The 17,224-nt window shown below is 31.9% G+C and overlaps 1 protein-coding gene across 2 annotated transcripts; it reads right to left on the bottom strand.

Annotated features, from left to right (window-relative positions):
• Positions 1 to 993: 993 nt before the first annotated feature.
• On the bottom strand, positions 994 to 11,819 carry LOC149907270 (uncharacterized). Of its 2 annotated transcripts, XM_090103801.1 has the most exons (5): positions 11,647 to 11,819; positions 7,526 to 7,612; positions 4,320 to 4,472; positions 3,463 to 3,628; positions 994 to 1,152 (listed from the first exon to the last, which is right to left on the bottom strand). In XM_090103801.1, the coding sequence occupies exons 2-5, from the start codon at positions 7,604 to 7,606 to the stop codon at positions 1,067 to 1,069; spliced, it is 486 nt and encodes a 161-aa protein (XP_089959927.1). In that variant the 5' UTR covers positions 7,607 to 7,612; positions 11,647 to 11,819; the 3' UTR covers positions 994 to 1,066. The 2 variants fall into 2 exon arrangements, with proteins under 2 accessions (XP_089959927.1, XP_089959925.1); XM_090103799.1 differs by lacking the exon at positions 11,647 to 11,819 and having other exon boundaries at positions 7,526 to 7,621.
• Between the last annotated feature and the right edge of the window lie 5,405 nt (positions 11,820 to 17,224).

Here is a 17,224-nt window from a genome sequence, read left to right as displayed (position 1 = left end):
TAACTAACAATTTCAATCGTCTTTAAATTTTAAGCGAAAGATGACGTTCCAAGTTATATGAATAAAATTATTTTTTATCAATTTCATGCTTTGAATATAAAGCTTTTACAGTCTGTAATTAAATATAAATTTGGAGCTATTTTACATATCCTATATTACATATCATATATTTTATTATAAAGTAAAATATTTACCTCTGAATATGAAAACAGAACAAACACATTTACTAAACACGGACAAATAATACCTTCTTATAAAATATTATGGTTTTTCTACAAAAATATATTTATTTGAATATGTTTGAATAGACCTCGCTCTATAATCTATGTCGGCACAATTATATGATCAATTATATCTACGCTTTAAATGTTGTCCTATTATTTATAATGTGAATTTTAAATGATTTTTTTTAGGAATATTGATGTTTGTGATTGTTGTACAATGCTTTGTTATATGCGATGGTAAAATAAAAACGTTAAAAATGATTTGAGTTTATTATTTTGAAGATGTGACCCAATATCTTAGTAAGTGATACCTCTCGTGGGTCATTATATGACTAGAATTAAGAATATAATATTTTCTAACTAAAATACCTAACAGTAAAAGACCGAACTAAAAATGGTAACAAAACTTATGTAGCGAAAATTATGAGATTTATATTCATATCTAATACTCATTACAATAATAAGTAGCCTCTAATTATGTTATATGCTATGCCTTTTGTTACTTTATTTCTTTTATATGTATTGAATAATAAGTAGTTTTCTGTAGATTAAGGCCTCTGGCTTCAATTAAAATCAAAAGTAGCGAACGAAGTAGCTCGTCGAAATTGGTCTGTTTGTGTAATGAACCGTTTCGAACGTATTTACGGAGTTTCGCTACTGTTCGTATCAGTTTACTGTGGTTTCAGTGTAGACACTAGAGTCATTACATTTAGCGTATCTTACCGTGGAAATAAATTCGGATTAATGATGAAAAATGACTAAACAAAAGTTAATTTAAATAAATAGTTTATTTACACATACACGTAGCATTACAAAAGTATAAATAAGGCACTAAAAGTCAATCACATCGGCAGAGCTGTTTCACTGTAGGACATTTTCATCTTCCTGTAAAGACTATTTACGACGATCAGGTAGTACAGCGAATAAGCTGAAAGAAATAAATTTTAGTATAGACACAGATTGTACCATTGATATTCCATCAAAATTGGCCCCAGTAAGTCATATTGATTTATGTTTTCAGACTGCATTTACATATTAGATAGCTTATAGGTAATTTTGCATTTAAATAAATAAATACTATTAATTTATTATTATTAACCGCCTCCTTGGTACAGTGGTTGACGCGTGAGCGTAGAACCGAGGGGTTCTGGGTTCGATTCCCGGTGGAGACGAAGAAAAAAAAAATGATCGGTCTGGCAGGACACAGAAGGCTGATCACCTACTTGTCCCTAAAGAAAATCGATCAGTGAAACAGATGTATGAATAATGCATCTGCCCCTTACCCCACTACTGGGACACGGGACTTCACTTTATTAATTTATTAAAGAATAATTTATTTAGAGTCCATAAAATATACTAATTGCAAAAGCTTATATTGAGCCTTCCATACCTACGCTATTCAATCAAATAATAACGATATCACGTAGAATACATATATATATTATACATACAATATACTCAGGTATTTTGACTAATGGTTTAAATGTATATTCTATCTTTGTCTCACTATGGAGTACGTGAATGATAGATAGATAGATAGATAGATAACACGTTTATTCATAGAACACAAGAAAATATACATAATACAAACACAAAACATAAAATCAATTAAAAGACACAAAAAACACAGTATAAAAAAGAAACGGATACATTTAATGTGCACAGTGTTCTACGAACAGGCCTTGGCTCAGCATATATGTCAGGGTTGAAAAACCCCAACGCTGATATTCTGCCAATGCCTCTAGAGGGCAGAAAAATAAAAAAAAACTTAAATAAATAAACAAGTATAAATAATGTTAGATATATGGAGAGATAAAGGAAAAATAACGAAAACAATTTTAGTATATATAAAATATCAATAAATAGCAATGGACAATATTAAAAATATAATCAGTCAGATGGTACACGATACTAATGGATCACGGCAGTAACAGAACTAGGCAAAAGAGGAAAATAAATAAATAAAATAAAAACTATTGAAAATTATTATTAAATAGATTTTTGGATACCTAAAAGGTACTCCCGATAAACAGTTTTAAATCTTAATTTGCTACTAATGTTGCGCATGGGTGGAGGAATGTCGTTCCAACATTTTGTTGCAAAGTATTTGAAACTGCCGCGGAAAGCCATAGTTCTATGTTTTGGTATAGAGAAAATATTGGATCCGAGTCTTACTGGGTTAGAACCACCATCTTTTCGCCACATAAGCTTCTCAAATAAGTAAGCTGGGCGTTTGGTCTTCAAGAGGTCGAATAGAAAGCTAGCCATAAATAGTTTTTGTCTACTTTTCATATTTAGAATATTTGCTGAGTTTAGGAAAGGTGTGATGTGAGATCTAGGTGGAACATTGAAACAATATCTAATGCAAGCATTCTGAATTCTTTGAATCAAATGTTGTGATCGCTGTAGAAGACATGGCCCGTAAGTATTAATACAATTACCATAAATTTGGACTTGTTGGGGTTTAATACCAGTGAGTTCTCAGAAGCCCATGTAGATACGCGATCCAAGTCCTGCGACAACCCATTTAAACACTCTGAGGCATTTACACGACTTATTGGCGCGTATACCTGCAAATCATCCGCGTAAAGGTGATAATTTGAATATTTAATACACTCAGTTATGTCCGCGGCGTAGATGGTGAAGAGAAGGGGCCCAAGGATCGAACCTTGTGGAACACCGCGGGTAACTGGGAGTACCGAGGAGAAAGAGGATGTACCATCATTTTTTGTGATGACAACCTTCTGGGCGCGATGATTGAGGTAGCTATCGAACCACTGAACCGACGCGTCATTAAAACCATAATAGGAAAGTTTACCAATAAGGAGGGATAAATTTAAAGAGTCAAAAGCGCGCGAAAAGTCTAGGAGTGTAAGTATAGATGCACTGCCACTATCCTGGGCAGACAGGATATCATCAACTACCTTTAGCAAAGCTGTGCTAGTACTACGAGACCTCCTGAAGCCAGATTGAAGTGAATGCGTATGTAACTATGTTTGGGTGTGTGGAGTGTTCACGTAGATAACGCGGAACGGCTATAACTGGGCGTATTACCCGTGGTCCCCCCGCTATGACCCACTGTGGGTCTACGGGTAATATTTTTCTCCCCGTGGAACCACTGCTATAGAATGATATGAGAGTGGGTCTACGGGCACTTGAATTAAAATGCTAGTTTATTTGTATAGACCGCTTTTATGTCAGTTTATATCTTCCTATTCTAAACGATATCACAAATTACCTGCGCCAAGTACAAGCGACACGACCACCAGGGTCACATTGCCTGGCGACTGCAGCACGGGCCTGAACTCCGGGCTGAAGAGGCAAGTGACGCCCGCAACCAGGAAGATGCATAGAATGAACACTGAGTTAAAGAGTAGCGAGAGCTGCAGGTAGTTCGGTCGTCTCTGGAAGTATTTGTTGGTTGAAATGAAATGAAATGAAATGATTTATTTGTATGAATTGTGGTTACAAAGTTATAATAAATTTCACGTCCGCACAATTCGCTAACAATTGGCATACAAATATTTTAATTTTATAATTTAAACTAATTCACGTAAGTTATTATTTAAACAATATATTATTTACATTAGTTCATTTTACATTATAAATTATAATATAGCAATATATGACAATTTGATTATTACATTAGATTACATTCTATTACATTATAATTAATTGATTTCTTACGTCAATTTTTGTCAAGCTAGGTTAACATTTATCGTTTCGGTAATTATAATCTAAAAAATTCGTTTAAGGAATATAAACAGTGATTAATAAGCCACGCTTTTAATTTTGGTTTAGAGTTTAGTTTGTTCTAATCCACAAAAAACGGTTTGAAACATCACGTAAATATCCGGACGCTTTTTGCAATAGGTCTAGCTATTATAGTACTTGTTAATCTACAGACTAGAGGTAGTTCCGAAAATTTAACTAGCAGAATATCACAGCTTAGCAAAGAGTACGACTAAGTAATATTTTCAAGACGATAAGCTTAGCAATGAAGATTTATTTATTTTGTCTTTTTCATAGTCTTCACGTTTCAAGTTTTTAAAAATACAATATATATTAAACTTGTATAAATATTTAATAACTCACCCTACAAATCCCAATAAGCACCACCAGGTTGCTAATAGCAGACAGGGTGGAGAACATGACCATAGTCATGGAGATCAGATTATCTTCTCTTTCCCTTTCTCTGTGGTTTGGCAAGTTCCATGACCCAGCGATTATGTATAGCACGCACGCTTGCTGAAATATATTTGTATATATTTAATACTAGATTTCCGCCCGCGGCTTCGCCCGCGTTTTCAAAGGAAAACCCGCATAGTTCCTGTTCCCGTGGGATTTCCGGGATAAACCTATCCTATGTGTTAATCCAAGTTACCCTCTATATGTGTGCTACATTTCATTTTAATCGATTCAGAAGTTTTTACGTGAAAGAGTAACAAACATCCATACATCCATACATCCATACATCCATACATCCATACATCCATACATCCATACAAACTTTCGCCTTTATAATAGTATTAAGATTGATGGACGTCAAAGATGATATTTATTTTTAGTTAATAAATATTTGGTGGAAGATATGAAGTTATAATTTCAAATGTTAACATTAAACATATCTGTCTGATTAAAAGAAATTCTATTGAAATTGATGGAGTTGGAATTATATGAGGAATGTTTTCCAATAATGTAATCAAACGACAAAAATATATTCAACTAAGTTTAAATAATACATGTTATCTGCTCAGAAGGAAATCAAATATTAATTTGGCAAATAAGTTGTGTGTGTTTGTGTGCGTGTGTGGTTATTGTTCCCTTTTCGAGAGATTTTAAATAGTAGAGAATGTTTGTATATTTTTTTGAATACTTCATATCGTGTTTGGTATAAGCGATTATCTAATTGTTAATTTAAATAGCTAAATAAGAAGTCTGATATTTTCACTTGACAATAATATTTGTACACCTGCATCGAGTAGTCACAACCTTGGGGCAATGCAGTTGTCGGCTAATATAGAATGCTTATCGCACATGAATAACTCAATATAACCTTAACATTTCTTTAGTTTTCTTTCCACGTACGAGTACCTACTGTCGTTTATTTTTACAATGATTTGAAAAGATTTACTTAGACTAGAGTAATAGTTTTACCACCTCTTAAAAGAGTGGGAGTCGAGCATGCTTCGGCACGAATTGGGCCACGCTCGCACCGGGGAAGGTACCACACCCTCACAGAATATCGGCGCCATAGTGACAGTTTACTGTCGCGTTCCGTACGGTGAGTGAGGGGTCCGGAGGCCCACATCCCTTCCCATCCCCTACCCATCCTCTCCTTCCCTATCCTCATTCCCTCCCATCCTCGCCCCTTCTACCTAACTCCTTCCTTGTGGACAGCAACACATCCACTTCCCAGTGAAGTGGATGCTTATGGGCGGCGTGTATCGCTTAACACCAGGCGACGCGTCTGCTCGTTTGCTATCCAATAGCATAAAAAAAACTGCATTTTAATTGTGTACCTACCTATTTATTGTAAGTAAGTAAAATTCCATCTTTTTTATTCTGGTACAATGAATGCGAAGCGAGGCCTCTGCTAATTATTTATATTATTAGATATAGTACTCTGCCAAGTTAGTATAAGATTTCATTCTTAGTACCTACCTATATTCAAGTCTACTAGTAAACTGATTGTGACATGTGCACCACATTTTATAGAACAGACATACCACATACAGTTCATACAACACGTAATTAATTATACCAAACTGAAAGGTGTGAACTCCATAAGTAAATAGATAAAAATAACTTTACAGTATTTGTCTTCACACCATAAGAGCTATATAAGACAGAAAATATGCGTAAAACTACACAGCATTTAAGAAACAAATGTGAAACCCATAAAACTAACAATAAACGGTATTATTTAGATTACAATTTGTTCGCGAGAACCGCTAGCTATACCTATATTTGTATTGCATCTATTTTTAACCGACTTCAAAAAAAAGGAGGAGGTTATCAATTCGGCCGGTATGTTTTTTTTTTTTTTATGTATGTACACCGATTACTCCGTGGTTTCTGAACCGATTTACGTGATTCTTTTTTTGTTCGATGCGGGATGGTGTCGAATTGGTCCCATAAAAATTTTATTCGGATAGGCCCAGTAGTTTTTATTTTATGAGCATTTTTGTCTGTATTTGTAAATGTTGCAAGTGCAAGTTTGAAGTCGGTTGTTTTTAACGCAGTTATTACTGCACTGACTAGGTGGGATATGAATGAAACGGTTTACTATTGTATATTTTCAGGAATAACACTGAGGTATTTATGTTTACATTAATATGTGATACACATACTTACTAGGTTTATTTTTTTTTATCGTAAGGGTTTCCTTTTTTACAGACGCTAATGAAAAATAGAACGATCCGATAATTTTTTTTTTATAAATTATAATAATGTTTCTATGAAAATATGTCATAGAAAAATTATCAGTTGTTCTTTTGTGTAGCTAACCTTTTCTTTTCTAAACGAGTATCTATAGCCTATAGGTATGTATCTACTGTGGTATCTACTATCTGCCTTAGTATAGAGATATAAGATAGGTATCTACTCAATTTCTTTGTTTTATAGGTACGGATAGTGACGTCACAGAGAAAAGTATTGCAGAGCCTACACATGTATAGCTAAATATAATTTGCAATTGGCATATAAACGTAAACAAGTCGAAAACAATTTCGTTAATCTAATTATACGAATTTTTGCATTGGTCTATAAATAAATTCACACGACATAGTCGCGTGTGAAATGACTAGCTTATGCAAAAGAGAATAAAGTTAATTATAAAAGGATTGTTAATAAATATAATATAGTACCTGTGATGTACATATTTAAGTCACTGCACAATAATTATTTTAGTATTAAACTTTACCATTTTTCTAGTAGGTACATAATAATCTGCCATTTTGAATATACGCATAATGGGGAAAGGCAATCTCATCTGATTCATTATTAATCTATATTATCTGTATATAATTTTTCTGTCGCAACTGTCCAATTTCCCGCCGTTGGCATTGATTGGTCGCACGAGGCTTGCTCTATCCAATGGGAAACTAGGATTTTCGCGCTAAAAAATATTTAGAAAAAATGGGAATTGCATTGCATCTTTTGAACCACGAAGTGAAGAGATGTGATTAAATTATTAATAATATTGTTTATAATCACACTAAATTGTTCATCGAAAATGAAATTGTTGTGTATTGGAGATATATTTAGGTAAATTATAAAAATGAATAGTAGATACTTACAATAGAAACGATTCCGAGTACAAGGCATCCTCTCTCTAAGGACAAGCACCCGCAGCAGTGGCGCAACATAGGTAGCGCCATTTTGTCCTGAAACATGAAATAAAAAATTAAAGAAGACCAAAAAATTATAAAATTAGTTACTAGTATGTTGTGTCAAGTAGTAAATAGCTGTTCCTGCAGACGTTCTTTTGTCCCTTTTACGTGTCAAACGAGACGAACTTCGAGTTTATGGTTAGCTGCAGCACATTTGGCGATTCATTTTTATTAATATTTAATACATATAGATATTCTTTTTGTTTTGAATAAAATGTTTTCTATTTTTTTGATTCGACGCCAGTTTTTATTTTATTCTTATTCTTAGAGCGATATTTCTTTCAGCGCTTTTTAAGTCTTTGAATTAATTTGTTTGTTCTTTGTCGGCTATTATCACCAAACTATCTTTTATTATTATAATTAATGTCACTGCAGAACATTTAAATAAACATTTAAAAAAATTTCAATTCATAATTTTGTTATTGACTTGCGTAAAATTTACTTTTGTCTCAGGGAGCCAAAATGTATGGGCAAATTAGGCATAGGTAAGTATAAAACTTAATTTAGACTTATGTAAATTTATGATAGAATGAAAACACACCACAAATGAAAAAAGCTTTTTAATTCTAACATTTACAAAGAGCTATAAGTCACATTAATATGTAGGGCACGGACGAATTAATGATATCAAAAATTCTGACGCGTAGTCATAATGTAGGACGAGCTATTATAATACAACATGTCTCTAAATGAGATGGTCATAATTTAAGTTCACTTTTATTAAGTTCTGGTGCGTTTTAAATAAGTCGGATTATACCAGAAGTTGTTAGATTAAATAATAATCCTACTAATGCTTTTATAATCGGAAGAGAGGATAGATAGTTATTTACTGTAATCACAGTCTAACAAACCATATTTTCTATATACTGTACTGTAATGCTATATGATTACGAATAAATAGAAATAAAATAAATAAAATAATAAAATTCATTTATTTCAGGCCACATAGCCCATATTATAGTATAAGTAAAATCTTATCCTTGTGTTAGTATTACAATTACCTATTACAGTGCGACACAAAAGAGATGAAAATAAATGAGGGCGCCACCGTCGCTCATATAGCAACACTGATACTGCGACGCAAGCGATCTTGATACTATAGAATAAAAATCCAAAAATCTATATAATATAATCTAAAATAAATACCGCGATTTAAACCGTTATAATTGTTTCATTGTAGCAATAGTGTTATTTAAGACAAAAATACATTAGTATTTTAATTGACCTACCTAGGTCAAATTTTACTTAAATGTATTTGGAATTAGTTATTTTATCAAAATCGGTCAAGTGTTTAGACTGCAGAGGCGCACATAGAATCAAACATACAAACAAACAAGCATACATGCAGCTCAAACACATTACCCTCTTTCTGGGTCCGTCGGGTAGAAAAAAACAAGGCGATTTGAAAACCACATATTTTTATTTTTTTTGTACATAAATTTTGTACATTAATATAATTCATCAAAATCTAAATATTCTACTCCTTCAAAGGACTGATCATCACTCTGTTTCGAAGTACTGGCAAGAGGGTACGGGGCATCTTCAGTATCTGTAAATATGATACAGTAAATATGATTTTTTTCTTATGGTTTGATTGATTAATAGATAGATAGCTTTATGAAAACAGTTATCACTAAACTATGTAGTAAAATCTAAACTAGGTACTTTATTTGAGGCTGGTTGGATTGGATATAACTTCTTGACTCAAATTGTGCTGGTCGCACTATAAAAACTAGTTTTTGTTTACATACAAATAACCTCAAATTAAATTGCGAAAACGTAATAATCGCCATACATACATACATTATACACTCGTCACTAATGGAATATTCTATTTTACGTAGTACTGAGCAAAAATAAATGGAATCTCACCGGTATATTCTGCTGTACGTTTGTAAACGTTTTCCAAATCAGTCAATAAATTTCCAGCTTGAAATTCGGACAAACACCGAATAAAAACTTTATACACCACATCACGGACACCGCTACGTTTAACCTTTTTCGTGATGTCTCCTTTTTTATTTAAATTTCTTGTTCTAAATAACAATTTTATCTCAATAATTCTCCACTTCACGAAAAAAACAACAAATTTTTATTCAACTTGACAGCTACATTGCCAATTCAGGGTTGCCAGGTAATGAAAAACGAATTAGTTCCAAAATAATTAATTTCATCTCTTTTATGTCGTACTATACCTACATACATTTATTTCTACAACTTAATTTACGATTGCTAATGATATTATCAAAATAATTTGACACCTTTATATTTGAATTTTTACTTCTACGGTCTAGGTAAATAAATAAATAAATAGATAAATTCATGATAATGCATTTGGCAGACATTAATAATTAACATATAGATTTCGAAGTCATAATAATAAAACGATAATACAATATAATATTATCCCAGAGAATGTTGGCGCCGACAGAGTTAGGGCTTGTCAATTAGAGTGTAGTAAAATGAAAGATCTAATCCTCTATTTTTCCCATTATGTTTTCATATTAAACCTTGAGGAATGATAAATGAAGCAGAATAATTTGAAAAACTTCGTTAGAATCAATCATTACGATTACCAAGACGAAAATGCTTAATGATTTCTTTTGTAGAGAAATAACTTGTAAATCGGAGATACTTGTATGACAAACAAGCTGAAATTCTTAACTATTCAAAACTGATAAAGAAATGAGACTTATCGAAGAAATCATTTAGACTAGTTTAGAACAGTGAGAAGAAATTCATTCATTATCTAATAAGAAGAAAGATAGAATTTTGGATTCGGTTCTTATGAATAATGGCAATAGAAAGATAGCTGGGGTGACATTAGAAATATGCTTTCTAAACACTGATGCAGACGCTGGTTCGATGGCTTCCGATTAATAATTACTAGACAAATCGTATTTAATTGATATAAACCAATTTTCTTTAGATTTTCTCGTTTATCGTGCGATATTTAAAGCACCAGAGATGAAAATAAGAATAAAAGCGCATGCCTTGAAAAATATTTTCGTCAGTGACGTCATTGATGCATCGGTTGCATTTTAGTATATACTAGCTGTTTGTCCAGGTTCCGCCCGCGATAAAAATAAAATAAAATATAGCCTTCGAGATTCATAATTATAATATGAGTAAAATACAATATATGTATATATATATTTTTTTAATTGGTTGTTTTGTAATGCACAATCTCTTTATATTTTCAGGATAGATATATGTTAGTATCATTCAGCGTATGTGATCAATTTGATCTTTGTGAGTCGGTCTTGTTGATTATAGAAACAATTGTATCAATGATGCAGGCTTGCATTTGTTCAAAGCACGTTCTAACTGTATGAAATGAATTTACAATAGGTACCTATGTTTAGAATTGTAAGTAATTGTATCTTCAGATAATTAGGTTTACATTGATTGAATTTCAATCTTCATTGAGAAAAATTAATATATTATACAATTTTTAATGTTTCTTTCTTTTCTTTTATGCTAATTGAACTCTCACCTTTTTATACTTGTACTTTAGTTATGTATTTGCATATAGGTACTTAGGAAATAAAGGGGAACTATCAAGTCATAAGATGATAAACAAAAACAAATAACGTGCGAGCTCAATGTAAAACGCATTAAACTATGTAAGACTCGTAATTATTTATACGACAAAAAACTGAAGAGCAAAACCATTTTAAATTTATACCTTCCCACGTAATGCTACAATAATAACGATTCTACACAATACATACACATATGTGTAAAACTTCGTTCATTGTTAAAAAGCATGCTTTAAATTTTAATAACTCCATAATAATTTAAAGAATAATTTAATAAATGAAGTCACATATTCATTTAAAATTTTTACTCTTTCATTTAACTCGAATTATTGTAGGTACTATAATAGGTATTCTATTGTTCTATTATTACATGATAACGTAAATAATAATTAATCATCTGTCATCTGGAAAAGCAGTGAAAACTCAAATGAACAGACAATAAATAAACTATAAACACTGTTTAACAATTGTAAATTAAATACGCACCTTTATATTTAATCACATTATGGTTTTACGGTTTCTGAACTGTCATTTTGCATCTGTGCACTGAACTTTTTATTTTTTTATATCGAACGCGCAATGGTTTCGAATTTGGAATGTTTCTCTGAAATAAATATAGACTACAGAGCGTGTGCTGCTCAGTTGGCGACTGACGCTGGTCGCTTCCTACAGACGACCCTGGCCTTGTCTACAGCCAACGTCATTTATTAAATCGAGGATTTGATTGCCTCTGAATATTTATTATGTGAATTATGAAAATAACTGTACGATGACATGAAATGATTATAAGTAGCAAAAGATAAATATATTATATCTTCTTTGGTGAAAATAACTGAAGAAAATTTTTAGGCTGAAAGGAAGTGAACTTGTAGATTTAAAGAAAAACAATGAAAGTGGTATCCAAGCTTATATTCATATTTATTGATAATAATTTACATATAGAGGATAGAGCAATACAATCATAACTTTTATACAATACCTAAGTTAACATTATATCTGAAAACTATTAAACATTATAAAGAAAAATTTACCTTTATAAAATAACACAGAAGTCTTAAAAATATTTAATACTACGTAATAATACTAAATAAGATTACCATGATAATATTTAAAGCTAATCTTTGGTTTAAAACGAGTTTTATTGTAAGTATAGGTACATATTTCTTTATTTATACTAAAACATATTTTAATTTAAAATTAAGTACTTTTATCTTATCGATCTCTAAGGTTAATGGCCCTTGAAGAAGTCATCTCTAATGCCAACGCTATCTTATATAGGGTTGCCAATTTTTTGCATATCTACTTCACTAAACGCTCTAAAATATACACGTATACAAAACTTTAAAAATAAATATAGTAAATATTATTCTGTTATGTGCATGTTATATTTCATAATGTATATACAGCTGAATAAATTAATATAACAATTAAAACGTTCTTGATTACATGATGACACATGTACCTATGTGTGTCATTTTATTAAATATACATTTCCACACTGTGTTTCCACTATGTCTACAGTTCATAGATTTATTTACAAGTTGGCAGCCCTATCTATCATACGTATTACGTATTCCATCCAAAAACATTGCCAAATGATTATGTTCTTGGTTATCAACATTCAGGGTTGACTCTAACCACAGCTGTTATTTCGTTTCTTTAGTGACGTTAGAATTAATGCGTATTTAATACTTTGACATTTTCGTCATTAATTTTAACAAAACCCACGTCATTTAGTACCATACTTCTAAATTACTTGAACATTTTTCTTCATTAAATATGTAGGAATATTTAAAAATTTTGACAGTTCATGGAAATTTTTGGTTTTCTTTTCCGACATTGTCAAGGAAAAGGTAATAGGTTGATCTTATCACAATGAAAGACGTTAGGCGCGGGACATATACAAGCGGCGCGGCGCGCATCGGGCGCACTGCCGGGTGCGCTATTGGCATTTTGTATGAAATAACTTTGGAAAGGCGGCACAACCGTGCCCGTGGCGTGCCGTCTCGACGCCTTTCCAAAATTATTTCATACAAAATGTATAAGGAGGACGTGGTGCAAAACAGATTCAAGAGGTGCGCTTATGGCACGCCTGCGCCCGCGCCGCTTGTGTTTGACCCGCGCCTTACAGTGAAAATTACTCATGTAACTTCTTGATTTCAGTAAATTTGCAGCAATTATATTATTACATTTTTAATTTTACAAAACCCGTTTTGGTGTATTATTTAATTCATACAAATAGTGCATGTTATGTTTTCACCATTATACAAGATGTTTTACAATATATTATAACTAGTATAATACACTAAGATATTTCATATTATTACTAACAATTGAATGTCAAGAAACGGAAGATCTGAGAGTTAAGCTTCTCATTTTCATAAGCGAAGAACGGTAGTTAGATGCTATATTTATTTTTCGGCGGACAATCGTCACAAAAATAATCGTAACTACGACAACTTGATAAGAGTTAACAACACAAAAACTGAAAACTAATACACTACTATTAATTTGTTTGTAATAAAACGATATCAAATCTGTTATCAACACTTGCAAACTTGTTATTGATATCAGAATAAAAGCTACAATAGCAGTTTTTACAATGTTCCGCAAATTCCTATTTATTTTGAACCTTCGACTTAACACAGTTCGAAATAGAGCAATAAAAATGCATATATTTATAAGAAGTATTAAGAATTTTACATGCACGTAAATACTGAAGTATATTTGGAAACTTCTCTTGCTTAAATGAAATAAAATTGGCCAGAGAAAAGCCAAAGGGAGCGGTAGAGTCCAAACCGCTAACGACGTTAAAATTAAATTCTTCTTCGCGCTGGAGAAAACTATAACAATCTTGTCGAACAAATGCTTAGAGAAGATCAGCATCAGAATTAATAGGACAAAATCGGCATGCGTGTAAATAACATAAATTGCACCATGAGATATTATTTCATCCGGTTTGTGGTATATGATTAAATATTCGAACGAGGTATTCAGCAGTCTTGCGATTGACATTTGGCACAAAACAATTTCGTCGAACTTCCTGCACTTCGCAAGAAATATAAAGAAAGCACATTGCACTATACAACACAGCACAGACACTAATATACCGGATGACCACAGAATATAAAACACATCACATTTAGATTCTTTATTTTCGTTTTTGAAATCGTCGCTAATATTCATAATGTTTAAACCGCACAGGCCGCATGAATGGCAACTGCACGATTAGATAAATTAAGCGGATGATGTTAACACATGTCATCACTGAGTTATATATTATATAACGGTGTACATTGACGCTTCAAAATACAAATAAACCAGCTTCTTTAATTATACGAGCAATGGACGACGTGCGGTATAATTATGCAATATTTTATCAAATGGTAATGTTTCATTGGTTTTTTTGTATACTGATTACACGGTTCAAATACGACTTATATGTGGCAGAATCAGGAAGAATACTGATAGTCGAACGTGGTCTTGAGATATATTTAGTTTTCTCCAAGTACTGACAAATAAATTAAAATAGCAGTCGAGAGCTAGAAATGAATATTGTGAATTGTAAAGGAAAAATTATGATGTTTGTTCATATGGGCGTAGCAGTTTTTATTACCTATATTGATTGTTAATAATCCATCAACAATATCATTAAATCTTAATAAGTTCGTCGCAAGATAGGAAATCAAAGATATGGAGATTTAGAAAGCGAAGAAATACGTAAAAAATATAGTTAAAATATTTCAAAAGAAAATCCAGGCAAACAAACATCTGCGACAACATATTAGACCGGACTCTCAGTGGAGTTTCGTTTACAAAAATCGCGGACCTAAATCTGACTTCTGATATATATTGTATAGATCCCAGACATCCTATAGATAGATGTTGCCAACCAGTTTTGTGGTCCCCCTGCCCGCACCCCGGTAATTAAATATGGCATACAAAGAAAAAAATAAAAATTTCCAAAACATGCCGTGTGGGGTATCAAATGAAAGAGCTTATTGAGTAGATCACGAATATATAGCATACTATATACATTTCTTACACTTTCTCTAAGATTTTTTAGAAAATTTATGAAAATGGTCCATTTTTGAGTTAACTTTAAACCACTATAGATTGAAAACTCATGAATATATTTTTTAAATTATTATTTTAAATAATTAAAAATAGTCCATTGTTTACGATTCAATATTTCGTACAGTGAAATAGTTGCATGGGGGAGTGGGGGGAGCATTGAAAGATGGCGAGTATATTTTCAAGTTCATATAGTATATAGTTATTTTCATCAAATCCACCACATAGCTCACTTATATTATATTACGAACTATTGAATCACAAACAATGGACTATTGTTAATTATTTAAAATTATAATTTAAAAAATATATTCATGAGTTTTCAATCTGTAGTGGTTTAAAGTTAACTCAAAAATGGACCATTTTCGTAAATTTTCTAAAAAATCTTAGAGAAAGTGTAAGAAATGTATATAGTATGCTATATATTCGTGATCTACTCAATAAGCTCTTTCATTTGATACCCCACACGGCATGTTTTGGAAATTTTTATTTTTTTCTTTGTATGCCATATTTAATTACCGGGGTGCGGGCAGGGGGACCACAAAACTGGTTGGCAACATCTGTCTATAGGATGTCTGGGATCTATACAATATATATCAGAAGTCAGATTTAGGTCCGCGATTTTTGCAAACGAACATCTCCTTGGAGCCTGCTCTATATTGGGCAATTGGGCATATTTATAGTATGCAATTAAAATTTAATTGTATTTTATGGTATGGTCAAATGGAAACCATTCTTCGGTTTCATTAATTTCAGTTTACATAATTAAAACAATGCGATCTTCTAAAGAAGAACATCTTCAGTTTACGCCGTGTCTTTTAGAGAAGCTCGAGAGCTGGCGTTTTAAAATATGCTGTGACTTGTGACAGTATAGAATTCATATCATACAAATACGTACAATAATTAATTATCAATGAGTAGGACCATCGGGAGTATAGGTATCTGGTATAATGATGTTATCATTTTACACTAACACTAGTTACTACTACTTTTTATTTATATTTTTCTTCAATGCGCCAATAATGTCTCAATTACTGCAATTTACATACGCATATACAATATTATTATTAGTGACTGTGTCCACATACATTTCATTGAACAATCATTAATCGACAATCATTAATCAATTTTCGACATAACAACCCCTTTTCCTAAAAAGAAAAACAAGTTTTACACAAACATGTTATTTCAGAAAAGGTTTGGAAATTTTGAATCTTCATAATATTTTCGCAACCAAACTGCATTGCATTATAAAAAATTATTTGTTCATTCGTGCAAAAAGTTACCACAACAGAAAATTATACGCATCAAGAACTATGAAATAACAAATGGCTGTTCGCATATTCATTGTTGTTAATCACTTACAATTGAGTGATCAATAATTATAAAATAAAAAGAAGTTATTTTTATTTAGAGGCACAATATAATTGAGTTTCGTTTTCGGAATAATTGTTCATCCTTGAGATCTAATACTACAAAAAACAAAGACAATTTTTCATATTTTTTGAGGTTTCAAATTACCCATTATTTATCTTGGAAAATTATGCATACTTTTTATCTGCCGGAAAAAAATAAAGTATACTTATATCATGTACATCCCGGAAATGTATTGCTACATAATTTTTTAATTAATTAATTACTTATATAGTACACAACTGACGTGTTATTAGGCAGCAACAAATAATGATCGAATATACTAATTAAACACGGATTCATATCACGAAAGGGTATTTCTTCACTATCGTGTTACAGTTAGTAATATCGTCATTTTATCGTTTTACAACTTTCATAAATGCTGGTAGCATTATTATGCTAGTACGCACTCAAAACAAGCCACTTAGTATGAAATGTACGTATAAACTACCTACTGGCTTTTGTCCCGCGGCTTCGCCCGTTGTCAAAAGGAAATTCCTATGGCAATGAGATGTCCCACCGCTGTAAAAAGTACCTAGTCTATATCACGCTCTCGTCTCATAACTACCAACCAGAG

Source organism: Colias eurytheme, chromosome 7 (assembly GCF_061535395.1).
Source record: "Colias eurytheme isolate Ceu_HAF_F1 chromosome 7, ilColEury1 Martin Lab GWU primary, whole genome shotgun sequence".
In the NCBI taxonomy this organism is placed as follows: Eukaryota; Metazoa; Arthropoda; class Insecta; order Lepidoptera; family Pieridae; genus Colias; species Colias eurytheme.
The sequence above is the reverse complement of the archived record's forward strand: the minus strand, read 5'-3'. Positions and strand labels throughout refer to the sequence as shown.